At 41.4% G+C, this 27,149-nt stretch overlaps 1 protein-coding gene across 4 annotated transcripts; it reads right to left on the bottom strand.

Moving 5' to 3' along the window:
• Positions 1 to 4,247: 4,247 nt before the first annotated feature.
• Positions 4,248 to 26,256, bottom strand: egln2 (egl-9 family hypoxia-inducible factor 2). 4 transcript variants are annotated; one of them, XM_002938810.5, is made up of 6 exons: positions 25,744 to 26,255; positions 21,756 to 22,924; positions 7,903 to 8,022; positions 6,921 to 7,057; positions 6,308 to 6,375; positions 4,248 to 4,693 (listed from the first exon to the last, which is right to left on the bottom strand). In XM_002938810.5, the coding sequence occupies exons 2-6, from the start codon at positions 22,740 to 22,742 to the stop codon at positions 4,641 to 4,643; spliced, it is 1,365 nt and encodes a 454-aa protein (XP_002938856.3). In that variant the 5' UTR covers positions 22,743 to 22,924; positions 25,744 to 26,255; the 3' UTR covers positions 4,248 to 4,640. The 4 variants fall into 4 exon arrangements, with proteins under 4 accessions (XP_002938856.3, XP_031746828.1, XP_017952293.2 ...); XM_031890968.1 differs by lacking the exon at positions 25,744 to 26,255 and adding an exon at positions 24,388 to 24,683; XM_018096804.2 differs by lacking the exon at positions 7,903 to 8,022 and having other exon boundaries at positions 25,744 to 26,256.
• Positions 26,257 to 27,149: the final 893 nt, after the last annotated feature.

The raw sequence follows: 27,149 nt of genomic DNA, 5'->3' as shown, positions 1-27,149 counted from the left end.
ATTACCAAGATTGTAACAAAAGGATGGAACCATACTTCCCAACTTATAGTCCTTATTATGTATAGTGCAAAACATTTTGATTTTTCACTCTCTACAGTTACAAATGTTGTAGTTACAAAGTTGTGTAAGCATTGGGCTGCTACAAATCACCCACCATTAGCTTAATACCTAGTCATTGTATACAAGCTTACTCTTGGAAAACAGGTTTCTTTTGGTTGATAAGTTTGCCCACATCCCCTTTTCTGCAGACACCTTGCAAGCTCTGTACACAGCAGTAGTCCAGCAGTGTACGGAGAGAAAGGGCAGATTTGTGATGCAGCGGCTGCAGATCTGTTTGTGTAATCTAGTTAGGTGGGTATCACAACTGAAAAGATAAGTTTTCCTTTTTTTTATTTGTTATTTCTTAATTTTATATATTAGGATGGCAAGTCCTGTAGAGCAGAGCTGTCCAACTGGCGGCCCCCCTCTGTGTGGCCCCCCACCTGTCTGGCTGCTTTGATAACTTACCTTTGTGTAAGCTTTAAATGGTATCAGTACTGGCCCCCTGCATGGTTAACACCTCAGATTCAGACTGTAAACCCCCTGTATTGTTTAAAAAAGTAATCTCCTGTGTTGTTCACACCTTTTAATCCCTACATTGTTCATTCCCTGCAGTGTTCACACCTCAGGCTCAGGCTGTAATCACCCACATTGTTCACCTGTTCAGACAGGAGCAGTAGAAACCCAAAAATAAACCCTGCACACCATAAAAAGAAGATATACTGAGGTGGTACTGCAATTAAAAAGTTTTTTAATATATAGTTATTGTGCAGACTGTAGGAGCAGTGGCAGCATTGTGTCACTATAGGCTGCCTGTGTGTGCCATACTCTGCCTGCCCTATGCTGCCTGTGTGTCCCATACACACAGGCAGGGTAGGGAAGGCAGAGTATGGCACACACAGGCAGGGTGGGGCAGGCAGAGTGTTGCGCACACAGGCAGGGTAGGGAGGGCAGAGTATGGCAAACACAGGCGGAGTAGGGAAGGCAGAGTATGGCAACCACAGGCAGGTTAGGGAAGGCAGAGTATGACAGGTTTTTGCTGTACTACCACCATTAATATGGCTATTGTCATGCGATAGCATGGGTGTGGCTTCAAGTGGGTGTGGTTTTATAAAGGGGAGTGGTCAAAAGTAGCTTTCATTATCGGCCCTCCACCACGGAGGCCAGAAAAATTCCGGCCCTCGGTGCCACAGAAGTTGGACAGCACTGCTGTAGAGTATAAAGGAGAAAAAAAAAGAAAGAAAGAAAAGGTCTGTAGGAAAAATTAAGTTCTTTTATCTAATGAATTCCAGATAAGGTACTGTCCTTAATGCTTGGCTTCGCGGAGTTATCTAGAACCATTGTTATAATAAATAAGAAAGGCTCAGGCTTGGCATGATCAAGTCTAGTGCTGGGCGGTATACCGGTATAAACCGAACACCGTTTTTTTTAAAAAAAATGATATAAATTTTTAACTTACCGGCATACCGGTGTGCGCGCCTCCTGGCAATTTTTCTTACTATTTCCGGGTTGTGCGCGCTGACGTCACGTGCGTGCTGACGTTACGTGCGCGCTGACGTCACGCGCGCAACCCGGAAATAGTAAGAAAAATTGCCAGGAGGCTCTACAAAAGCGCCGTCGCTAGGACGCATACCAATGTGAGCTGTCAGTGGTGCCTGCGGCTGCCTGGCAAGTCATTTATATTTATGTGAAGGGGATGGGGGGGTGTTTGGGGTGGGGGGTGCGGATGGGGGGGGTGTTTGGGGTTGGGGGGGGTGTTTGGGGTGGTCACCTAATCATGCATGGGGAAAAAAAAATACCGTCAAATACCGTGATACCGATAAAATTTTGAAAAATACAGTGATATAAATTTTTGGTCATACCGCCCAGCACTAATCAAGTCAGAACAGCTTTCTCTGCTCAGAATCAAGGCCAGAAGAAATCCTTGTACTGAATGGTTTTGTCTATGTCAAGGTAAAGGTGACTCAGATGTTTTATGCAGAAACAGTGACTAAGCGTGTTAAAGTTGTAATGGGTTGCCTTGGAGATGTTTCAGTGACCCAGAAAGGAACCTAGGGGGCTATCACCGGAGAAATGTATTTGCCTTCATCCATTCTCAAGTACCTTATAGTGTTTGAATGGAAGAACCAAGAGCAGTGCTGTCCAACTTTTGTTGTGCCGAGGGCAGGAATTTCTGTAGCATATATATATAGTGGATGGAAACCAGTTTTGACCACTCCCCTTTTTAAACCACAACCACTTCAAACCACACCCATGTCATCACAAGACCATGCCCACATTAATGGTGGTAGCGCAGCAAAAACCCAAGTGGTTGGTGCTCACTGCGGGATATCAACCATCATTCATATGTGAAAGAATTATATTATGTCATATTAAGACACACCCTTAAATCCATATGCCTCCTCCTCCCCTGTGGATAGCACAGCAGCCCACAGCATAAGATTACACACCTTAGGGACCATTTAATGACTATTTCCATCTACTAACAAACTCCCAGAAGAAACCTCTGCCAGGTTCACCTCCTACAGGCATCATAGGGCAGACAGAGCAGGAACCATGTGAACCATGCAGGGGGCCAGTTAATATCAATACTGATACCATTTAAATCTTACACAAAGGTAAGCCATCAAAGTAGCCAGACAGGCGGGGGGCCACACAGAGGGGAGCCGCCAGTTGGACAGCACTGACCAAGAGTAAAGGTTGAGTCCGAAACAAACATATATAAATAAATAAATTTGTGTATCCACTAGATCCAGAAGGGAGGCAACAGTGTGCACATTATTCAACATAAACAGCCTAATTTAAGTCTTGTCAACTTCTCTATTCACTTAATGTGTAGCTCAGTAAGCAGGGTATGCACTGTGCATGAACTTAGCCCCAAAGTAGCATGAGATGGAGGGGCTGCGCCAGTGAAACCCTAAAGGTACATGAAGTGTGTGACAGGACCACCTTGGTCATTCAGTTGCTGTTGCAGTTTCCTATTGCGATGGAAGACCCAACTGGCCCCGTAAACTGATAAAATCAAAACGCACTCATCTTGTTGAGGTATTTTTATTGCAGCAGTTACAATAGAAAACTTTATTTCACTTTCGTTCACATAAAATATCTGACATTCATCCAGCAAATAGTAAAGTAAACCTCCCCTACCTCAAGTGGATTTCACACATTAACCATTTCCTCTGGAGTCTGCTGGTACACAGGGAGTGGCTAGAGGTAGCCTGCAGTGACAATATCTTCAAATTCTTTACCCCTCTCTCCAACCAACCCATTTTTGTTTATCTGTAAAGCAGTTCTGTTCAACTTTTGACATGTAGTAGGGCTGGTTATTTCTCATACCACATGTTCAAATGATAGAGCCCTTCAGCAGACTAAGGACCATAAAAATCTCTTTATGGACCTCTGGTTTGACAGCCACATTGCAAAGGAACACTTTAAATGGAAAGGTAACTTAAAGATTAACTCTTCATTTGCTGAAGACCACAGTAATCTAAGCAATGTGATAACTACAGTCTACAACATATGGTAATGATTACAATCATAGAGGAATAAATAATGGATACCTGCACCTTGGTGATTTTTGTTCATGTGTGGAGACATAAACACCCCAACGCCTTACAAATCCCACCAATTGAAAATAAATTTCTTGTCTGGTAAAACAGGGATTTGATGTCTATGAACAAACAGGTCTGAGCTGATTAAGCTGGACAGAAAAAGACAAAGCAGATGAAAAAGAAGATGTACAGGTATTTTACTTGATAAGATCCAAAAAGAATTACCCATGGCCTTTAAAGGGATTCTAGCATGATTTTTATGGTGTACTTCTGAATTATACTTTCTAAATTATACATAGCAAATAATTCACTCTACCATTTAAAATGGAATTTTTAAGCTTTAATATTGGTGAGTAGGCAGCCATCTCAGTGCATTGTACCTGAGTCTGAGCTTTCAGAAGAAGCCAGTGCTACACATTAGAACTGCTTTCGGGAAACATATTGTTTCTCCTACTCCCATGTTACTGGGGAAGTCCCAAGCAGGACTATTGAGTGCTATTCTGATATCTACTGGGAGTTGCTCCCTTCCCATTGTTCTGCTGCTGGGAAGGGGGGGTGATATCACTTTAACTTGCACTGAAGTTTATCAAAGCACAGGTCACATGGCTGTGGCATCCTGGGAAATTAAGAATATGGCTAGCCCCATGTGAAATTTCAAAATTAAATATAAAAAAATCTGTTTTTGAAAAACAGATTTCAATGCAGGATGTTTTCCCAGTATTCCTTTAACCCTCTGCACATCTTTGGGAACCAAGTGAATCTATAGTACTTGTAACCCACCATGCCTCTGTTCCATTTCATCGCAACTGCCTTCATATTACTTGTCATTTTGCAGTAAAATACAATTACTTCAATTTAAACCAGATAATCTGCACAATTTTAACAGACGAGTGGAACCACCCTATGCATCTTCTCTTTATCCAGGGCTGCATAAAATGTTTACAGGTAATCACATAAGCATTTATTATCCAGCCTATGTAAGGGTAATAGCAGCTGAAATTTCAGTAAAAACTCCAACATTATGAACAGCAGCAGGTTAACCAACCCCTGTTACACAGTACCAGGGCAGGAGACTGGGACATGAATGCCTTTTTGTCCGGCAGCTGCAGTTCAGGGAGAGAGTGAAAAAACAAAATTATAGGAGATTAACAGTGTACCAAATTATAGTAGATTAACAAAGTAATTATTTAAATGCTTAATAAGGGCATAAGGTCACTGAGAACAGGAAAACATTGACACACACAGTATAGATGCACCAGCAGAGAAAAGGTTTGTCTGCTCCTCTCCACCATTTTGTGTGTGCATGGCATTGGCCTGTCAGAGCACACACAGGGCGGATTTTGTCACAGAAATACTAGATCATGCATTTTCATGCCAAAACTCCTTTGTGCAAAATAACGTGCTGATGTTCTGTCTGTCAGTACACCACAAGGCAGAATGGGTATAGAGCCAAAGAGAACAGTAAGAAAGAGTAAAGCCAGCAGCACACACAGCATAGATATGTCAGCAGAGAAAAGCCTGAGCTGATCCTATCTGCCCTGTCTTGTGTGTGCATTTGGAGAGGTTTGGCTAATTTGATTGTTTGTGCTCAATTTATGAAACATAGGCAGAAGGTTGTTGCAACCACAATACATTTTTAAAATAAGTCCAAAGTGGCTAAAAATATGATCACACTGAGCTCTAATGAAATGAGGTCTAATGTCATTCCTCAGAATTATCTTGTACCCAATGAACTGCAGTAGTTTGTTTAGCTCTAGAGTTTTGTATGTGAATAAATGGGTTTTATATGAAAAACTGAGTGACACATTTTGTGTAGGAGTGTGTTATACCATGTTAAACCAGAAAATATAAATGCAAGCTTCCAGGACCACTTAGGTCCCTACTTTAGGCATGGTATACACAGAAACAGAAAAATCACGATATTTATACTCATCTGCAAAAATTGTGACAAGTATGTGTAAAATGTTTCCCATCCAGATATTAATCAACATCCCTTTGTATAGGCTAATGTCATTTACACCTTATCATGAGGTGACGGAAGTCCTGAGTCAGGTATAAGAAAGTCTTAAAAAAACTATTTTTTAATCTGTGCTACTGTGTGTGTAAATATCATTATTTTTTATCTTCTGTGTATACCATGCCTGAAGCAGGGACCTGAGTAGTTCAGAAAGCTTGCATTTTATAAGCTTAGCCAATAAAAGGCATCACCTACTCCAGGGATCCCCAACCTTTTATACCTGTGAGCCACATTCAAATTTTTGGAGAGCAACACAAGCAATAAAAATGTCCCTGGAGGTGCCAACTGGCTATTTGATTGCTCTCTTTGGCAATTACACTGGGTTTTTATGCAATCAAAGCTTGTCTCCTAACCATGAATTCAAAAATGAGTACCTGCTTTGAAGCCACTGGGAGCGATATCCAAAGGGTTGGTGAGCAACATGTTGCTCATGACCCACTGGTTGGGGATCACTGACCTAACCTATATATGGTTTTGACACATCTTGTGGTCTGGGAGCACTGCTGCTGCAAATTATTGGATTACTTTACCCAATTAGTGGGGCTAATAGCTATGCTTTAGAGTAAACAAATCTTATCATTTACTTTCTATATCCAAACACTATTATTTTATGGCTTTATAGTCCTTTGCAACTTGTACCTATTACTACTAAAATCATAGTGGGACCGCACAAACAAAACATTCCTGACTCAATACTCACCTAGCCTGTATTTATTTTTGGCTTCTGCTCGCTCCTTTGCATCGAAATACCACACTGTAATGGCATATCTGCAGGGAAAGTAAATAAGTCATTACTAGCAGCTACTGCTAAATATATATGAAAAAATCTACCAAAAGTACGCCCTCATATAAATACAGCACAACAAAATGTATGTCAAGCAACTTAAAGAAGCAGTTCAGTGTAAAAATTAAACTGGATAAAATAGATAAGACTGTGCAAAATAAAAATTATTTGTAATATAGTTAGATAGGCAAAAATGTCATCTATAAGGGCAGAACATTACTTCCTACTAGCTGTCTAAGCTGTCTCAGTTAGTTTGCATTTGAATCTGACCTGCATGCTCACAAACTAACTGAACAGTTATGTGCCATGTGTCCCCCCTAAAGTCACTAACTTTGACATCTGCTCCACTCCAGCCCAACTATATTAGAAAAGTTTTTTATTTTGCACAGTCTATCCATTTTACCAAGCTCCATTTTTACACTGAACTGTTCCTATAATAAGTATAAATTATTTATACATGTTTCACACCAACATCCCACAAAAACACATACACAGCAGAGAAATACACTGACACACACCCCATCCTCACCGCATGGCAAATGCTGGTTTTACTTCATGAGGATTGCGTCGGTCTGACCAGAAGATTAATAACCGATCAAATAATGGCTCAATGTTGGCAACCACGGAGCGTCCCTCAGGGAAAATCTGCAGCAGCCCACCATGGACCTGCAAGCAATACAAGTTATTGTGACTGGTATTTGTCATCTTCAATAAAATGGTTAAAGGACTAGCTTTCATAGCTGCTTTCTGATTTACATTTAAAGTAGAAGGAAAGTCATTTTAGCATTTTACTGCCAATAGATTCACCACATTAGTGCCACCTAGAACAATATATTTATTCTGCAAAAAGCATTACCATACCTGAGTAAAGAGCCCTAGAATCTTTCTCTGTTTGTTTAAGACAGCAGTTGCCATTTTAAATAGCTTCCTGTTTGCAGTCTAGCTGTTATAGCTCAGATCACACATTCCTAAGGGAGGGGGGAGGGAGTTCTTAGCATTCTTGTGGGAGGGGGGAGCAGGAGAAGGGAAAGAGGAGAGAACTGCCCCAGGAATGAAGAATTTTTCTGAGAGAGGAAGTCAGATACCATAAAAATATGTTTACAAAAAAGGAGGCAAGAAATCCAGTGTTTCTTTTGATAGAGCCATAAGCACACTGTGAGTGCTTATGGCTGTATTTGCAGACCTTTCTGATAAAGCTTACGTTGTTTTTACCTTTTTCTTCTCCTTTAATTTGAAAGCACTTACGAGCAGAGCCCTCTTCTGACTTCACATTTGTCTCCTCTGTGCCACAGTCTCTTCAATAGCCAGAAAAATCACACTCAACATTTTCTAAATGAGTACTTGGTGGATGTTGAGCTTTCGCCCCTTCGGAAAATGTTTAAGTGTGTTAAGTGTTCATTGTTTAGTGAATGCCCCCTTTATTTAACTTTATTGAATTTCACTTTGTTCCCGAACCCGATGAGTCAGTTACAACTTCTACTGTTATTAGGCAATTCTCTACTGAGTCCTACCTTGGTATCCCAGTTCTGATTAAGGTAATAGATACAGGTTAAACAGCGTCCATCTCTGTTCGGATTATCCACATGTCGGACATATCCCATCCCATTTCCAGGATAACACGCGACCATTGCCTGAATGTACAAGATATTAATACAACTTCCATTAAAGTGCACTATTTTTTTTTTTTTTTTTAAAGTAATCTATAATTATCGTCAGTATACAGGAACTCAGAATTTTACACCTTTTTACTATATAATTCACTCATTATTAAACTAACCAATTAACTAAACTTGACCAACTGGCAATCTGGGCAGCTAAATGGCAGATGAGATTTAATGTGGATAAATGTTAGGTCATGCACCTGGGATGTAAGAATATGCAAGCCACTTATACCCTTAATGGGACTGCACTAGGCAAAGCCATAGATAATAAACTTGGCTGTAGCAAGCAATGCCAGGCAGAAGCTGCAAGGGCAAACAAGGTTTTGAGCTGTATTAAAAGGGGCATAGATTCACAGGAGGAGGGTGTTATTCTTCCCCTTTACAGAGCGTTGGTAAGGCCCCATCTAGAATATGCTGTTCAGTTTTGGTCTCCAGTGCTTAAACATTATCGAATAAGAGAGGGTCCAGAGAAGGGCAACTAAGCTGGTAAAGGGTATGGAAAGTCTCAGTTATGAAGAAAGACTGGCCAAGTTGGGTTTGTTTACACTGGAGAAGATGCGCTTAAGAGGTGACATGATAACTATGTATAAATATATAAGGGGATCATATAATAACCTCTCTAATGCTTTATTTACCAGTAGGTCCTTCCAACGGACACGAGGGCACCCACTCCGTTTAGAAGAAGGGAGGTTCCATTTAAATATTCAAATTCCCTCCCCGAATCAGTTGTGCTGGCTGATACATTATATAGCTTTAAGAAGGGGTTGGATGGCGTCTTAGCAAGTGAGGGAATACAGGGTTATGGGAGACAGCTCTTAGTACAAGTTGATCCAGGGACTGGTCCGATTGCCATCTTGGAGTCAGGAAGGAATTTTTTTCCCCTCTGCAGCAAATTAGAGAGGCTTCAGATGGGGTTTTTTGCCTTCCTCTGGATCAACTAGAAGTTAGGCAGGTTATATATAGGCAATATGGTTGAACGTGATGGACGTACATCTTTTCTCAACCTAACTTACTATGTTACTATGTTACATATAATAACATGTATACACCTCAGTAGGGTATTAAGTGAGCTTAAGTCTAATGCCACACAGGACTGATTCTCAGCCTGTAGATAAATGCAGGCCAGGAATCAGCCCCTAAGCTGGCATCAGCCTTTTCCTGCAACTGTAGCCATTGTGCTGGCCTATGTACAGTCCCACAGGGTGGATTTTGGCACTGAAATATGCAAGTATATATATCAGCACTTTGCTCCAGGTGCCTGCACCCAGGCCATCACAAAGGCTCCGGATAAACACAGGCTGAAAATCACCCCAAACTGGCATTAACCTTAACGTTTGATTTAAATGATACCTAAAGGTCATGTTGATCATTTTTTATCGATAGGTTTAGGAACTTCAAGTAACAATCACTTACAAAAGCAAACCTGATTGACCAATGCAGCTTAAATATGGCAGCGCCCTTATAGAGGGCCCTGAGGATCAGACAGATAATGTAAAAGCATCAGAAAGTATAGTGGTGCTTGAAAGGTTGTGAACCCTTTAAACTTTTCTATATTTTTATATGAATGTGACCAAAAACATTAACCGATTTTCAAACAAATCCTAAAAGTAGATGAAGAAAATGAAACAAAAATTATCATATTTGGTGATGTATTTATTGAAAAGAAATGATCCAATAACATATCTGCATTTGGCAAAAGTAAGTGAATCATGCTCTCAGAATCTGGTGAGACCCCCCATGTGCAGCAATAACTGCAGCTAAACGTTTGCGGTAACTGTTGATCAGTCCTGCACATTGAATTTTAGCCCATTCCTCCATCCAGAACAGCTTCAGCTCTTGGATATTGGTGGGCTTCCACACATTAATCGCTCACCTTAGGTCTTTCCACATTTCAGTGGGATTAAGGTCAGGACTTTGACTTGGCCATTCCCAGACATTCATTCTTGGGTAGAATGACTTGTGTGTTTAGGATTGTTGCCATGAAGAATGACCCACTGTCTCTTGAGATTCAGTTAATGGACAAATGTCTTGAGATTTTCCTTTAGAATTCTCTGGTTTAGTTCAGAACGTATTGTTCCAAGCTGTCCAGGCCCAGATGCAGCAAAACAGGCCCAAACTAGAACACTCCCACCACAATGTTTCACAGATGGGATAAGGTTCTTATGTTGTAATGCAGTGTTTTTCTTTCTCCAAATGTAATGCTCCTTATTTAAGGCAAAAAGTTCTACTTTGTCTTCATCCATCCACCAAACATTCTTCCAGTATTCATCTGGTTTAGTTTTGGGGAAGAACAGTGGCTTTCTCCTTGCTACCCTGCCATACACACCATTGCTGTTCAGTGGTCTCCTGATGGTGGACTCATGAACCTCAATATGCGAGACAGGCCTTCAGTTGCTTAGATGTTACCCTGGGTTTCTTTGTAACCTCTTGGATTATTACACGCCTTGTAGTTGGAGTTATCATTGAAGGTTGACCACTTCTGGGTATGGTAACAATGTCATGAAATTCCTACATTTGCACACAATCTGTCTGACTATTGGTTTCTATTGGTGGAGTCCACAGTCTTGTAACCTATCCTACCTATCCTTTCTATCTTTATGGGTATCAACAACTCTTTTCCTATGGTCTTCAGACACCTCCTTTGTTCGAGCCATGATACACAGCCACAAATGTGTTGTATGTGTCATCAGGCTTTGCTGGATCTCCGTTCTTTAAATAAAATATGGTCTCTCACTCACACCTGATCCCATCTGTCATCCCATTGACTGAAAACACCAGACTCTGATTTCACCTTCAAATTATATGATAATTTGAATCTTTTAATCTTAGGGATTCACTTATTTTTGCCACATGCAGATATGTTATCAGATCATTTTTTTAGGGATACGCTGAATTCACCATTTTCAGATTCGGTTAATCCCAAATCCTTTGTGAAAGAGTCGGCAGAATACCAAACCGAATCCTAATTTGCAAAAAATGTCCGTGTTTATGTGACAAAATGTTGCATGATTTTTAGGATTCGGTTCAGCCAGGAACATGGATTCAGACAAATCTGAAACCTGCTGAAATAGCCAGAATCTTGGCCAAATCCCAAACTAATCCTCTCCTGGATTCGGTGCATACCTATTTTTTTCAATAAATACATGACCAAATAATAATAATTTTTGTTTTATTTGTTTAACTAGGTTTTCTTCATGTACATTTAGGACTTGTTTGAAAATCATACATACATATATAGGGAGAGAGAGGAGTACAACCTATCAAAATATAATAGTCAGCTGCCTGGTGCAGGTAAAAATGCATGTATAGAGAAAGAGTACTGCACTCATTGGGCAAAAGTTTGTTGAAACTAAGACAACGTTTCGAGCATGAACAGTGCTCTCCCTAAGGAAGAGCACTGTTCGTGGATCTCTATATATATACAGATCACAATCAGACTGACACATTTCCATAAGTAAAACAGTGAAGGGGTTAAAAGAACAAGTTCATTATCACCATGAAAACACCCACCGCTGCATGCTTTATCACACTAGTAATGTCATATGCTTACTTTAAGAACGTATGCTCTAATATCTCACAGAACAGCATGTTCATTAATATTGTAAAAATAATGCTCACTTTTAAGTACAGGATTTCTGTTTTTTTCTGTAGAACTGCACAGTATAGCTTTACAGAGAAGCATGTATATTCTCAGTGAACGGATAGTCTGCATTTGTATACAGTGAAGTTGATCTAATCTTTCCCAACTCTGGCCCCATGTGCGTCAGCGCTTTAGGAAACCTCACAATATCCTGCTGATAAATCACCAGGAGGCAAGGCCACAGCATTCCAGTCAGTCACTCTTAAAATGGCAATGCCAGAGAGGGAGTACAAAAGGAATCTATACTGCATGCGCAATTGGGGGCTATTTTTATCTGCTTGATGAGATGTGGGGGGAAGATTTTCCTTGTGAGCCGGTTAAAAAACTATAACCAATTCTTTTGCCAGGTGCAGTTGAAATGGTTAAATAAAAGAAAGGGAAGAATAATACAACACCAGATGCAGTTCCCCCCACTGCTACAGGCCATGTTTGTATAGTTAAAAGGGAGTGAGCATGTTGCTGCACTTTCCCACACTCTCGCACATATAACTGCTTCTCTGTAAGGGCCTAGTGTGTGAAGTATAGGGCCAGGCTTGATACCTTCCCTTACCCCAAACAACTTTGGCAGAATTAGAGCAAGGGTGTCAAACTCAATCACATAAGGGGGCCGAAATCTAAAACACAGGCTAAGTCGCCAGCCAAATTTTTTATTAAGATACTTAGTAGTAGAAGGATAGATTCTTCACAGTCACAGCGCAGTCAGGCGATTGGTGCTGCATGGTCAGGCACTGTCACCAGGGGCAGCCAGAAGGGCCGTATTCAGCCCATGAGCCTTGTGTTTGACACATGTGATGTAGAGGAAGATCACAGAGAACTTTTTGTTGCCTTATTTTTTGAGCAGGATATTATACAATAGCTGCAAAAAATTATGTTTAACCGAAAGAAATCCTTCATACTGCCAAGCACTGCAAGAGTTAATGTCTTTTTAGAAAAGACATTTTACAGATCGCACACACACACACACACACGATTAAGAGCAGCCACAGACATGATTTCCCAACACCACAAGACCCACACCACTAAAGATAAAGGAAACGTCAGAGGGCAGGATTCAAACCCATGACCTCCTGACTCACCAGCATCTGTTTGTACATACAAAGCATGATTTCAGGCAGAGTGGGGGTGGGGGCAAAGAATCACGGTAGGACGCCTAGCTTCATACACAACTTTCCTAGCACAGAGCAAGTCACTGAAAGATACCAACATTTCTTTCATGTATATAAAATTACCTCACGCAACTACCTGTATGTCTATGGATAAGAACCCACTGAGTGAGTCACTGGCCTGTGATAGATCTCTGCTATCACAGGCGAGTAACCACTCCAAAAAAACAATAGAAGTCACCGGTGGAAAGCCCTTTGCGTTGCTTTGTTTTTTGAGAAGTTGCCTATAGGAGGAAACTTTGCACGACTTCGGATTACCAAAGCAATGTGAAAGGCTTTACACTGGCGACTTCTATTGTTCTGTAAGGGTTCTTACCCTTAAGCTAATGCCACACGGGGCTGATTCTCAGCCTGTGGAAAAACTATAGGAAGGTCAGTATTTTGTTTTCAAAAAAGGGTGCAACCCTATCTATGGGGTAAGTATTTATTTTATAATATGACGCTATTAGGAAGTAGCTGCTAAAATACCTAATAGCCTTTATTGGCCAAATCACTGAAAAAAGGGCCATGTCAATTAAAGCGTTTTCTCCACTGGGGGAGTAAATTATAATCTACACTGTGCACTGACAGGCACGGCATCAGCCTTTGTATAGAGGGGGCAGAATGCATTCTTGTACATTTCCTCACTGAAATATGGATTAACATTAGCATATAGATTGCTGTATAGTGCATTATACCTACTGTGATAAACTGGCCAAGTGTATCCCACATTTATACTCACACATGTACATCCTGGTTGGATGCCTGTGGCAACTCCTTGTGACATGTCACTTTGGCTCCTGGCGTTCCAGCATATTTTGTGCGTCTTTAACAGCTGACTTGCTTGCTGTAAAGCACTTTGAGTCCCACAAGAGAAGAGTGCTATATTAATGATTTCCCTTTCATGTTTGTGATTGTGATCTCAGTAGAACAAGCAGTTAATGCCCCTTCAGTCAGTAAGATAAGTGAAGAACAGAACCACATTTTATGAATTTTTGTCATGGTTTCCCAGCTGATATGTTTTTGTTTTGAATTCCGAAGTGGAGTTAGCCAATGGAGGGAGGCTGTACTGCTACCCTATCCCTAATTGTCAACGTACAGGTACAATTCAAGCAGAGCTAGCTGATTGCAAGCAAACAAAATGATTATTATTGTTATTATCCTTTACTGATATAGTTCCAGCATATTCTACAATGCTGTACAGACATCATACATCATTCACATCTGTCCCCACCCCAGCCCCTGTGGAAGTATTAGTTTCCTCTTTCACACACGCACACACACAACTAACTCTGTAGGAAGGAAACACTGAGTTTAAAGTTGGCCAGATATGTGCTGACATTGGCTGCTGACTTTGCCACTGCAGACACATTGGCAGCTCACTCGCCCATACATTATGTCAAAATGGCAACCCGCCCAATCAATATTTTATCGGAGATTGCAGATAAGCCCCAATTGCCCAAGGGTGCATCTCTACTGCCTACCCAGTACTGTACCGCAGAGCTGATGTAAAAATATCCTGCAATAGATATAGCCATAGTGGATGGCCTGGGTTCATGCATGGCCCCATAAGCAGTGCCTGTGAGGTGGGTGCCAGTTTATTATCATTAATGGGGTTGTTCACCTTTAAATAAATCTTTAGAATGTTAGAGAATAGCCTTTTCTCTGCAACTTTTTAACTAGTGTTCATTTTTATAGCTTTTCTCAAAGAAAAAATATACCCCCTTTTTGACATAAGCTCATTCAGTAGGACTTATGTAGAAAAGGCGCATAAATACCATATGAACTTCCAGATACAAATATACACGTCTGTTTGTTTTAAACAAACATACCTAATTGCACAGATTGCAGGACATCATAACTCCAATTAACTATTCCCAAGATCCTTTATGCTGAGACTGTACTGCAACCCCACCCTCACTTTGTTCGAACTCTTGAAAAGCAAAGAATTGTTGGACTTGAGGTATCTTTGCTTTCCATATTGGATGGTGCACAAGTTCCCTAGAAAGCAAAGGGACTTCAAGTCCCAGAATTCATCACTTCACAATTGAACAAGGATTTGGGTGGGGTTGCTTTACACTTACAGTGAGACTCTGTGGGGGGGGGGGCAACTGGCACCCACACAGGCAGCAACCCACTAACAGGATTTTATGGCTTCTCTAGTTCTCTACAGTCTATGGAATCAGGTATGTCTGTGTAAAAAAATACATTTATATTTATATCTGGAAGTTCATATAGCGCATATCTACCTTTTCTGTGTAAGCCCATCTGAATTAGCTCATGTCAAAATGAGCTGCTCTCAGCTTGCAATTTAAAAGTCACTGACCCCTGCACCAATAAAAAAAAAACTTGCTCTGTAAGGCATCTACTGTTGCTTTCTATAATTTAACTTATTGTTGCTTTCTATTATTTAACTTACTAGTTAGGCTCTGTCCTATTAATCCTCATTCAAAACACTCTGGTTGCTAGGTAAAATTGGACCCAAGCAACCAGACAGCTGAAATTCCAAACTGTAGAGCTGCTGAACAAAAAGATATATAATTTAAATGCCACAAAAAATTAAAAAGAAACTCCAATTGCATACTGTCTTGGAATATAAAGGTCTGCTAAAAGATAATAAACATTATGTAATTTATCAAAGGCCAAACAATATTAACTTTTAACTTCAGCTCTTCCTGTTTCCCGTGTAAGAGCTGATTTACACAGGCTGCAAGATGTATTGCTTTAAAGCAGGGGTGGCCAATACGTCGATCGAGGTCCACCAGTCAATCCCCCGTGGATTCCTGGCGGACCGCGATCAATCCGGGTATGCAGAAGTGCTGCGTGAATGCGTACGTATGCTGCGTCATATATATTTATATTTGTAATCTTCAGCTTTAATATATGCTCACATTATTATCTCAAAGCGGTCTGAATGAACAGAAACATAAATAAAAGCAGCAGACGTTGAAAAAAAAGGAAAGGTAAAATCAGTAGGGGCTGCCAAAATGTTAGGCACCTCACAGTGATTGTAATAACTTACCTGATACCCCAGGTAGTGCTCCTGTTAGGAGAAAACTGCACCAGCCCAGGGTAGCTTTGAACAAGCAATCTTCTTCCTCCTCTCGTCTGTCTTTGGAATCCTGGGGCTGGCGCATGCGAAATAGAGTGAATAAGACAGCTTTTTAGTTAAAGTTTTGCTTTTCACTCTACTGCACATGCACAAGCAGCATGAAGAAGGAAAAGGATCACTCTCTCACAGCTACCCTGGGCTGTGCAGTTTCCTCGTAACAGGAGCACCTGCCTGGGGTATAAGGTAAGTGTTTACAATCACTGGGCGGTGCCTAACTTTTTTGCACCCCAAATGATTGTACCTTTCCTTCTCATTTAAGAATAAAAAATAATTGGTGTTACTGTTCCTTTCAGCAACATTACTCACCTACAGCACAGTTTTCTGACCTAATCCATCCAAATTTTCATTAGGACCCAAATGGCTGATAGGTGGGGTTACAAATGTAAATGATGATGTTAGCTATCATAGACAGCAAAAATGTAGGCTGGGTCACCTCAAAAAGTGCTTTAAATCAAACAATGTGCAAACGGATGTGCACAGGCCCACAGTTCTGTGAGTGATGCAACCAAGCAGTAGTGCAGTTTGGCTACCTACTTATCTACTGTGAGGCTATATTGTAACAATAACCAGCCAAATATCCCTCTGCATAAGTGATTTGAAATTTAGCCCTACATATGGGCTCTGACAACTTAAAAGAGCTACCATTAGATTTTATGTAAGAAGGGCTCTTATGACAGCAAACAGGGAGGAAAAAGCATATATGTAATATAAATATAATGTATTTATGGATGGGATTCAAAGATTCATCAAAGTCATTTAAATAATACTGGCTGAAATAGTGATAGCAAGGGCAAATGAACCTTGCACAGTACAGGATGGGGTAGAACGTAGTTTTCAAATATGCACTGCTTATGCCATGTGGCTGATGCCACATGGGGCTGATTCTTAGCCTGCAGAAAAATGCAGGCCAACAACCAGGCCCTCTGCTGAAATCAGCCTCTTACCTTGCTTGCACGAAGAACCACTTAATCAGCCTGGGTGCAGGTACACGCGGCAGATATCAGCAAACAATCGCAAGAGTTTGCATTTCAGGGCCGGTATCCAACGTGTGTGCCTGCACCTGGGTTCCGAATGCAGGCAAGGTAGGAGAATGATGTCAGCGGAGGGCCTGCGTTTTTCTGCAAGCAGAGAATCAGCCCCATGTGGCATCAGCCTAATTGCTGTTGAAGGCAGCTTTTGTTTGGAGTCAACTCCCTTTATGTCTTTTAATCCGCTGACTTGTTACATAGTTTTAAGTCAGAGCCAGGAATGCAGAGAGTCTAAACAATCAGACATTTGAATTTCAATTACATTTTCAGATAGCATTAAAACTATTGAATATGTTTAATTATTGTATATTGAAAAAATATTATATATGTTACAAAAATTTCATTTTCTTTCACTGTGCACAAAACAGCTTTAGATGGAGGACCCATTTAAACTGCATGGTATGTAATCCAGAAATACAACATTTCCTTTATCGAACTCTTTAGAACAGATAACCACATGTACACAAATCATGTGAGTTCATTTATTACATTACAGAATATTTACAGATACAAAGGCACAACCACACATGTACCCTTCATTTACCACTGCGTACACGTTTTCCTACCAGCCAGTCTAAATTTCGACTGGTCTGTGGGGTGCATTTATATATTGTGCTGCCTTAGGCAATTACACAAGCAGACACCCCTAGTGAGAAATATGCATTTCAAATATTTGCCTTCATCCACTCTACCACCACAGGATATTTTTTTCCACTCTTAACTAAATCATCAATGAATCAAGATGATTAAACAATAATGATGTGCTGAGGTCGTGGTCATTTATGATTCAACTGTTTGAAAATAATTTGTTCTTATTATACAGAATTTCCTGATGCCTTCTTTAAAGCTCATATCCCTTTGGCCTTCATGGTAAATACACTCATGACTTTGCTAACTGTTAAAGTAAACATGGTCATTGGCCCCTAGCAACTTTTTATTCCTTACTTTAACCCTTCTAAAGCCAGGCAAGCAGGTTTTATCGATTCAAAGGAATGAAATCCAGAAAGGTAGACGTCAACATTGACGTTTCTGGAAATTATTTACCTTTTCCAGCACTGTAGATGTTATGTTGCTGTCAGTAAATTGTTGAAGCCCAATAAGGCATTCATGGCTTTGAATAAGCAGGGCAAAATAACATTTTTCAAGTAGTCAAGCTTTTTCTTAGAATCTCAGTTATATCTTAATCCCAGTGCAGTGATGGCCATACATTTATAAATCCAGGGTCAATATGCTTTGCACCTATTTTTTGCACATTGCTCCACAAATGCTGAGGCACATTTATCAACACTGGGCAAATTTGCCCATGGGCAGCAACCTATAGCAACTAATCAGCGATTGGCTTTTTTCAGCCAGCTGCAGGTAGAACAATCAATGCAACAATTTAATTTGTTGTCATAGGTTACTGCCCATGGACCAAATTGCCTAGTGTTGATAAACCTTGCCCTGAATACAGTGCTAATGCAATGATGCTTTCAGACAGGATAAGTGGTGTGCAGCGCATGTGAGTCCCATGGAACGGCCCCTCATTTTGCATGATTCAATGGAGCATCAAGGGCTGTAAGAGACATGCAAATTTCATTGTGCAAAGAATTGTTATTATTAAAAGTACTTATGTCTAAAGCCTCTTCTTACACTTTTGCATAGTTGTATTCTTGGCAACCCCAGTTCCATTCTGCCTACCCTTGTGAATCATGCACAAAAACCTTGAAGGCGGCAGCAAGCTCGATGGTTTCCACAGCAGCCTGCATCTACTGATACAGGAAATATCCGCTTTAAGAATCAGATATGAAGTAATTTTGACGCTGAGTGGCAGACATCCGATATTTCAGTGCAATTGTGTCTGATTTACATTAAAGTGCATACGCAACTGCATGTTTTAAAGCATATGCTGCAACTGCATAAGGCAGACATCCGATATTTCAGTGCAATTGTGTCTGATTTACATTAAAGTGCATACGCAACTGCATGTTTTAAAGCATACCCTGCAACTGCATAAGGTGTATCGCCACTCAGTGGCCCCAGTTATGTAGGAATTAGTTGGGAAAAGTTCCATTGTTGATAAATTCCATGGCAAATTGTGTCAAAAATCGTACTTTGGACACTGCATTATCTGGAAAGGTAGGGCAAAGTTTGTGATGGGTGGAAGACGCCGAAAGTCAACCAAAGAAATAAGTAATAGGAGCAGCTGGAGACCTGAAGACTAATTTACAAATAAGAACAAGGTGCAAAAAGCAAAAAATAGGTACACCTTGCCCCCTTAAAATTTACAGGCAGGGTCCATAGGCACAACTCTTTCCACTCCCAGAATGGAAATGGAATGCTTTACCACAAACATGCTTACAACACATTTTATATGTGTTAAGGCAATGCCACTCTGTTGTTCTTGTTGTTGTTCATGTGCCCCTCAATCACATTATTATGCAAAAATGCAGAAGGCAGCAGTTATGTTACTGGAATGGTGATTCCCAAGTCCACCAAAATAAAGGTATTTTTGGGCATTGTCTTTGCAGGAAATGAGATTTCCCACAGACAAACCCCCTGTGCACTGGCCATTGCCAATCCCAAGTCCTGCAAAATAAAGGTATGTTTGGGCACTATGTCTTCAGGGGGAATGAGATTTCCCATAGGTGACAAGGCATCCCTGTGCCATTGCTCTTGCCATTAATTGCATTGTCATTTATTGGGAGTTTTGCCAAGTAAACAAAGCCCCACAATAATGTTCAGCCTTGGACCTACTGTATCTTGGACCTACTGTATCTTCCCTCTACTGTATTAGTGCTTTCGCGAGCCAGCAAAATGCACAAAGCTACTGCTTGCAGATGGATTGCAGCCAGCCCACACACAGCACTTGCTACATTTGCATTTTCTTGTGAGTGTACTTTAGCCACACTGGCCCTACTGCATGGGAAAAAGGTGATAAGAAGAATTATATTTTAAAACACAGTGCAAGGTGGTCATTTGTTCTAGTGTAAGAACAATGTGAAAAGTAAAAGATGATAAAAAAAAGTGGGAAAATAAACAAATACAAGCAATGACACATCTGGATCCCCTATATAGTACTATGCTGCTGAAGATAAAGGGTTTATAAAAATATTCTACAATTGTTAAAAATCTAAACTATATATAGAATTTTAAAAAGTTTTAAGAGTATACCTGTACTTAAAATAGTCAGGCACCCTGGATACAAAATCAGCTCATAATAAAATACATGGGGTTAAAATAGCATGCAGCAGACCTGTTCTCCATAGCATGGTCATCATTCTAGGTACATGGCTTACTATATCACAAAGAATTGTATTAGGAGTTAGCCTAGGATTTGACAAAAAAAAAAAAAACATTTAAAACTAGTGATATGATGATCACACTGTGTGACTGTCCATTTGGCTATTTCATTAGAGTTCTATTTAGAGTAGGGTTGCCACCTGTGCTGTTTTGACCCAGACAGCCTGTTTTTTCAGTAGTGCTACCTGCATGGTTTTCCCAATTTGGAAAACCAGGCAGGATTCTCTAAGACTGATGTGGCGATTGGCCAATCTCTGATTGATGTGTCATAGTCCCATGCCTACAACATCACGTCCCGCCTCCCTGCCTGATGTTACCGAACAGAAGAGGTGGCAACCCTAAGTTAAGCTGGCCATACACGCACCGATAATATCGTACGAAACCTCGTTTCGTACGATATTCGGTGCGTGTATGGCAAGTCGACCGATATCGCAGGAAGCTGCTAATATCGGTCGACCCACCGATCGGGCCAGTTAAAAGATTTTGATCGGGCGCCATAGAAGGCGCCTGACCAAAATCTGCCTTCAGCGCTGAATCGGCAGAAGGAGGTAGAAATCCTATTGTTTCTACCTCCTTATCTGCTGTTTCAGCCCTGAAGGTTAGTGGCGGATCTGACAATCTTTCGTGCGACCATCGCAGATCGCCACGTGTGTCGCCACCTTTAGAGATTTCACAATACGCTTAGTGATATGCGATTGAGTTATTATTTGCAGTGCCCAATTTGGAAAACCAGGCAGGATTCTCTAAGACTGATGTGGCGATTGGCCAATCTCTGATTGATGTGTCATAGTCCCATCCCTACAACATCACGCCCCGCCTCCCTGCCTGATGTTACCGAGCAGAAGAGGTGGCAACCCTAAGTTAAGCTGGTCATACATACACACACCGTCATAGAAGGCGCCTGACCAAAATCTGCCTTCAGCGCTGAATCGGCAGAAGGAGGTAGAAATCCTATTGTTTATCTGCTGTTTCAGCCCTGAAGGTTAGTGGCGGATCTGACGATCGCAGATCGCCACGTGTGTCGCCACCTTTAGAGTGAGATTTCACAATACGCTTAGTGATATGCGATTGAGTTTTTATTTGCAGTGCTAGTGCTGTCATAATGGCAGGACTAAAAGGTGACAACTTGCAGGATAAAACACAGCATCTACTGTGTGTTCCGTTAAGCCTAGCAAAAGTCTAATTAAATAATTTAAAGTGTTATTTAAATAACACTCTCTTAAAACTATGCCTAGGGAAAAGTACTTCCAGCTCTTCCTAAGTGTTTCACTAAGGCCTACACATTTCATGCCCATGATTTGTTGAGTGCATTTACATTGGTTATCTGTGGCACCTTATTTCTGTTACATTTAACCACCAAGGAGCTCAGAGACCATATAAAAACACAAGGCACTTGGGTTTGGGTTTTATACACGTCATAAAACTCCAAGGTGACTTGCAATATCCTTACTTTATTTATTAGAATACACAAGGTTTAGTGAGTCAAGAATTTTACCTACCTTTGTTCTTCCATTGATGACATAATTCTCCATTTTCCCATTGCAGTGCATAATGACCTCATCTATTTTGGACATGAGAGCCCCAATGTTCTCACAGCCCGGCTCTTTCCCTTCCACCCAAGCAATTTGGTCTCCACGGATGTTTTTGGATGGAATTGTCCTCTGGCTGACAAGCTGTCCATCCCGAAATTTTCCACTTCTATTAAGCATCTGCACTTCTTCAAAGACCCTTGATCCTAGTGCTTCTCCTAAAAAGTGATCCTTCACACAAATACCATAGTATGTCATGCAGGGAACAATATAGTCTAATGACATTCGTAGGGGAGATACTACTGAACTTTTGTTCCCCACTGGCCTTGATGCAAGTTGTCCTTCCCTTATGGAAGTGGATTCTTGGTGAATATGGGCATCCTCATGTACCTCTGTCTTGCGTCTCTTACCCTCCACAGGAGGGAATACTGAGGGACCACTCTCTGGGACAATCCCCCTAACACCAGTCTCTGTTAGTCCATTTTCCATCCATTTCCTTTTAGTGGCAAAGCCATCTGTCCTTCCATTAATTGGCATTACAATTTCTTGGCAGTGGGTACTGTTATCAACTTCTCGGATAAAGGCCCTCTCTCTGCTGACTATTGCCCCACTCTTTCCACCTCTCAACAGGTGCATGTCTCCACTTGCCAAACCCCTAGCCCTAAGAGCAGCCACTGGGCAGGCAAGCAATGCTACCTGCTCTTCCTGTTCAACAGATGGGCCCTCACCATTGGCTTTAATCTGCACAGAAGCTAGGTGATTGTGGCATTGATGAACCCCATCTAGTGAGTTTGAAGAGGATTGGACATCTGATGCTGAGTGAGATGCCTTCACGGGATATTGTGGGAATCTTTCCACCCCCATCCCAGCACACTGAACACCAGGCACAGCCTCTGACGGGTTTGCAGTGTGAACTTCACTCCTTATACACTTTCCCGGCTGATGCCCTCTATCCATCTCCGTTTAATCAAGTCCTCTGCACGTAGCACACGTCCTAACCCCATTATTCAACTCCTACTGCAGATCAGAGTAACAATTAACAGGCATAACTCAACCCCTGCAGTAAAAGATTCTCCAGAATATTCCTCTTCGTTTACCAGAATTACAAGTCGCGAGGGGAAAATCAACACAACTTTCTCCTGTGGAGAAGCAAAGTGGGAAATGAAAAACAGGAACAGCATAAGCGTAAAGAATGTTTGTGAAGCAGTCACATGTTTTCCATGGGTTGTTTTAGGAAATCTGCAGCCCTCCAGCTTTTCATGGCTACAACTAGTAATATGTCCAACAGGCATGGATGTAAGATTGCCATCTTCTTGGAAATAAATATCAGCCACCCTACTTTAGTTATTATTCTTCCCTAGTAAAACATTGGTATGTCTATTTTACAGCAAAATACAAGCTTGGTGGCAGCCCAGTGTGGTAGTTGTAAATTAAATACAGCAGGAGGGCTGCATTACCAAAAACAGACCTTTCACATGGAACCTTTTAATCATTACCTCTAAAAATTCAAAGGTAAATAGTTAAGTTGGAAAAGACAACTGTCCATCAAGTCCATCCATTCTGTGTGCTCCAGACATGACCTATTCACATTATATAAAGAAAACCTTGTTTGTGTTAGATAGTAGTATATTAGACTCTCTGCCCTATGAAAACCAAGCGGGACTAATGATATTAACTATAGTATTTTTCAAGGTATGACATAACAACCTTTATTCCAAATACTACAAGAAAATCTAGATGACTGAAATAGGATTGGTATTCTTAAACTTATCCTAGTTTCCTGTTCCTATATAATGCTTACTACATAGTAAAGGTAAAGGTATGTATATACAGGGCCAGATTACCCATTAGGCACCTGCCTAAAGCTGGCCATACACGCTAAGATTTTTAAAAGATCTTTTAATTATCACAGGACCAAGCTTATCCAGAAATGATTGTATAGAAGTCTGATTTGTCCATCAACGAAAACAACCAACTGAATCAATATTGTTTAGTTGAAGCTAAGAAAACGAACTGCTTCATCCTGCAAACAATTGGACAATGGGCAAATTTAATTGCTAACTACGTAAATTTTCAAACCTGAAAAATTGTTAGATGTGCGATTGCTCAGTGCCCAATAACCTTGCGAAAATTTGACGAATTTGTTGGATCACACTAAAACTGGTTGCTAGGGAGAGAAAAGTCTTAATGTGTATGGCCTGCCAGGTACTAGGGGCCCAAAAAGTGTCAAAGTGTAAAGAAACGATGGAATGCGACCAGACCCCTGATCACTTCATTTAGAGCCCGGACAGCAAGCTGTGATCAAAACATCCCTGTGTCAGGAGGGAGCAGGCAGGCAGTCAATAGTAGAAGAGCGAAGAGCAGCAGTGATTGGATTACAGAAAGGTATTTAAATTTCCCGCCCATAAATTGGGTCCTGTTGGTGATGGGGAGGGAAAGCAATTTCTCGGTGTGGGGCTCTGGAGGAACTTGGCTGACACAGAAGGAAAGTTGGTAGCTGCTACTCTGCAGATTCCCCCTCTACCCCCCTTGAAGTGTTGGTGCAGCAGAGTAATGGTAAGAATAGAATGTAGCTTTTATGAGTCTTCTACCTGGCACTTACCCCAATTACTTCCCTTATCAAGACTCTTATCTTGCAGAGATTTGTCTAGTTCTGCTCCATTTCTCCCACAGTGAATCCATTAAATCTTTCCTTGCTTTCATTGGTCATTCTGAAAATGTGATATTTATTTATTCTCCTGTATGTGTTGAGGTTATTGTACAAAAAATGGCTGTGTTCAGGGGGTTTTATCTATAAATCTGACTCTACACTCATCATGGGGGTATTATACATGAAATTGACAATGCATTCATCCTGCTATAAGTTCTGTGCCACTGTGTTCATCCTGCCATGAATTCTAGTGGTATTATACATGGAATTACCACTGGGTCATCCTGCTATGAGTTCTGGGAATATAATACATGCAATAGCCACTGTGTGCATCCTGCTATGAGTTCTGGGGTATTATACATGAAATTGCCACTGCGTTCATCCTAATATGAGTTCTGGGGTATTATACATAAAATTGCCACTGCGTTCATCCTACTATGAGTTCTGGGAGTATTATACATGAAATTGCCACTGCGTTCATCCTACTATGAGTTCTGGGAGTATTTTACATAAAATTGCCACTGCGTTCATCCTACTATGAGTTCTGGGAGTATTTTACATGAAATTGCCACTGCGTTCATCCTACAATGAGTTCTGGGGGTATTATACATGAAATTGCCACTGCGTTCATCCTACTATGAGTTCTGGGAGTATTTTACATAAAATTGCCACTGCGTTCATCCTACAATGAGTTCTGGGGGTATTATACATGAAATTGCCACTGCGTTCATCCTACTATGAGTTCTGGGAGTATTTTACATAAAATTGCCACTGCGTTCATCCTACTATGAGTTCTGGGAGTATTTTACATAAAATTGCCACTGCGTTCATCCTACTATGAGTTCTGGGAGTATTTTACATAAAATTGCCACTGCGTTCATCCTACTATGAGTTCTGGGAGTATTTTACATAAAATTGCCACTGCGTTCATCCTACTATGAGTTCTGGGAGTATTTTACATAAAATTGCCACTGTGTTCATGCTGCTAAGTATTTTGAAGGCATTATAAATTAAATTGACAAGCCTGCATGCATTAGTGGCTCTTAGCTGAGAGTGATGAGACATGTAGTTATGCAGCAAAGTAGTTATATAGTTGGGGGCCCCCAAAGCACTACCCTGCCTAGTGCCCCATTTAGTCTTAATCCAGCTCTGTGTACATAAATAGGATCACACCCCACCCCCTAATGACACGTATACACCCCTAGGAAAGAATGGGGCTAATGTATGGAAGTCCACTTTGTGGCCCCTAGCTGCCGAGCCAAACCCCAGCTTTGGGAGGCGTTACAGCTGGAGGGCTAAGCGACTTACCGGGACCACTGATTATGGAAACATTATGACACGTAGAGATGTACCAAGTGAGTAACAGCTCGGCTCTTCTACAGGACGATAATGATAATGTAGCAGCTGACTTTCTCCAGGACCCCGAAGCTCTTCTCACCCACCCAGGTTGTTTTGGGTTTTTTTTGTCAAGTCTGAAGAAGGAATTCGGCTATGGTTGGCACACGTTCCAGCTAGCGTGCCCACAAAATCGCCTTCACCCCATGTATCTCCCTGTTCTCCTGTACTGAGAGCCTGTGACAGGAGTTTCAGGCTGTAGAAATCAGACCCCTTCCTGACACCCTGGGCTATTCTCTTCTGGAGCCCGTCGACTGCTTCCTCTATGGCTGCGTGAGATCTGTGCTCAGCTTCAGAGGTGGTCCCATACAGCCGATCCTAAAGCAGCAACAGTAATAACTTGTGCAATAGCGAGCTCTCCTCCTTCTGTACCATGCAAGTCTGAGACACCCACTCCCTCTCCATAAGGCTTTGTGTCATATACACGTGCACACGTATCATGTGACAAGGGACAAGCAGGAAAAAAGCATTACATTCAAAGGGCCACTAGAGGGGGTCAGTGAGCAGTTTTGATGCCAGTTTGAAAACAAACTACATAAGTGTTTATATGGCTTCACTTGCTACTTTCATTTATTATTTCATAGCCTTCATTTACACGTTATGGCGTGTGTTTACTAAGAGTGGAGAAATATATCACCAGTGATGTTGCCCAATCTGCAATTAGATTTGAACATTCACCTACAAGTAAGAAATCAAAAGCAAACCTTTCTGCCTTGCTGCCAGGCCCGGATTTGTGGCCACAAAGGCCCGGGCCTATGGCGGCATACCACCCCGCCACAGCGAAATTTTAACATTTTGCGGCCATACAGAGCAATGGGGACTTCTCCCCACTGCTCCGTATGGTAGTTTAAATGGCCCGCTTGCTTTAAAATGCACGCTTGCGTCAGCGCAGGGGGGAGGAGATGTTCGCCCATGTGCGCCGGGGTGGGGCACGTATGGGGGGCGGCCTCGGGGTGCCTGTATTTGAAATCCGGCGCTGCTTGCTGCTTCTTATATTTGGAATGCCGCCCCTGAATTCCTCTGGAGAGAATCCTCCCTCAGTCTTTTCAGAACTAAACTCTTGGGGCACTTGCACAGCACCTGACCTGGGTACTAGCACTTATATTGCAGTGTAACATAGGCAGGGAGTTTTGACCTGGACAGCCATTCCAAAAACTGGGCTGTCTGGGTCAAAACCTGACAGATGACAATGCTAAGCACTCTAAGTTGGCCATACACTATAAGGTCCACTCATTTGGCGAGATTGCCAAACGAGCGGATCTTCTGATATGCCCACCTAAGCTGGGCAATATCGGGCTAATTCGGTCCATTCGGACCAA

This window comes from Xenopus tropicalis, chromosome 8 (genome assembly GCF_000004195.4).
Source record: "Xenopus tropicalis strain Nigerian chromosome 8, UCB_Xtro_10.0, whole genome shotgun sequence".
Lineage (NCBI taxonomy): Eukaryota > Metazoa > Chordata > Amphibia > Anura > Pipidae > Xenopus > Xenopus tropicalis.
This window is presented reverse-complemented; position numbering and strand designations above follow the sequence as displayed.

Coding starts and splice junctions, on each gene's coding strand:
- egln2 (XM_002938810.5), bottom strand. CDS start 22,742: ATGGATAGAGGGCATCAGCCGGGAAAGTGTATAAGGAGTGAAGTTCAC. Junction 8,023..21,755: donor TCATCAATGGAAGAACAAAG/GTAGGTAAAATT, acceptor TTGTACATTCAG/GCAATGGTCGCGTGTTATCC. Junction 6,376..6,920: donor AAACCAGCATTTGCCATGCG/GTGAGGATGGGG, acceptor CTTTCCCTGCAG/ATATGCCATTACAGTGTGGT.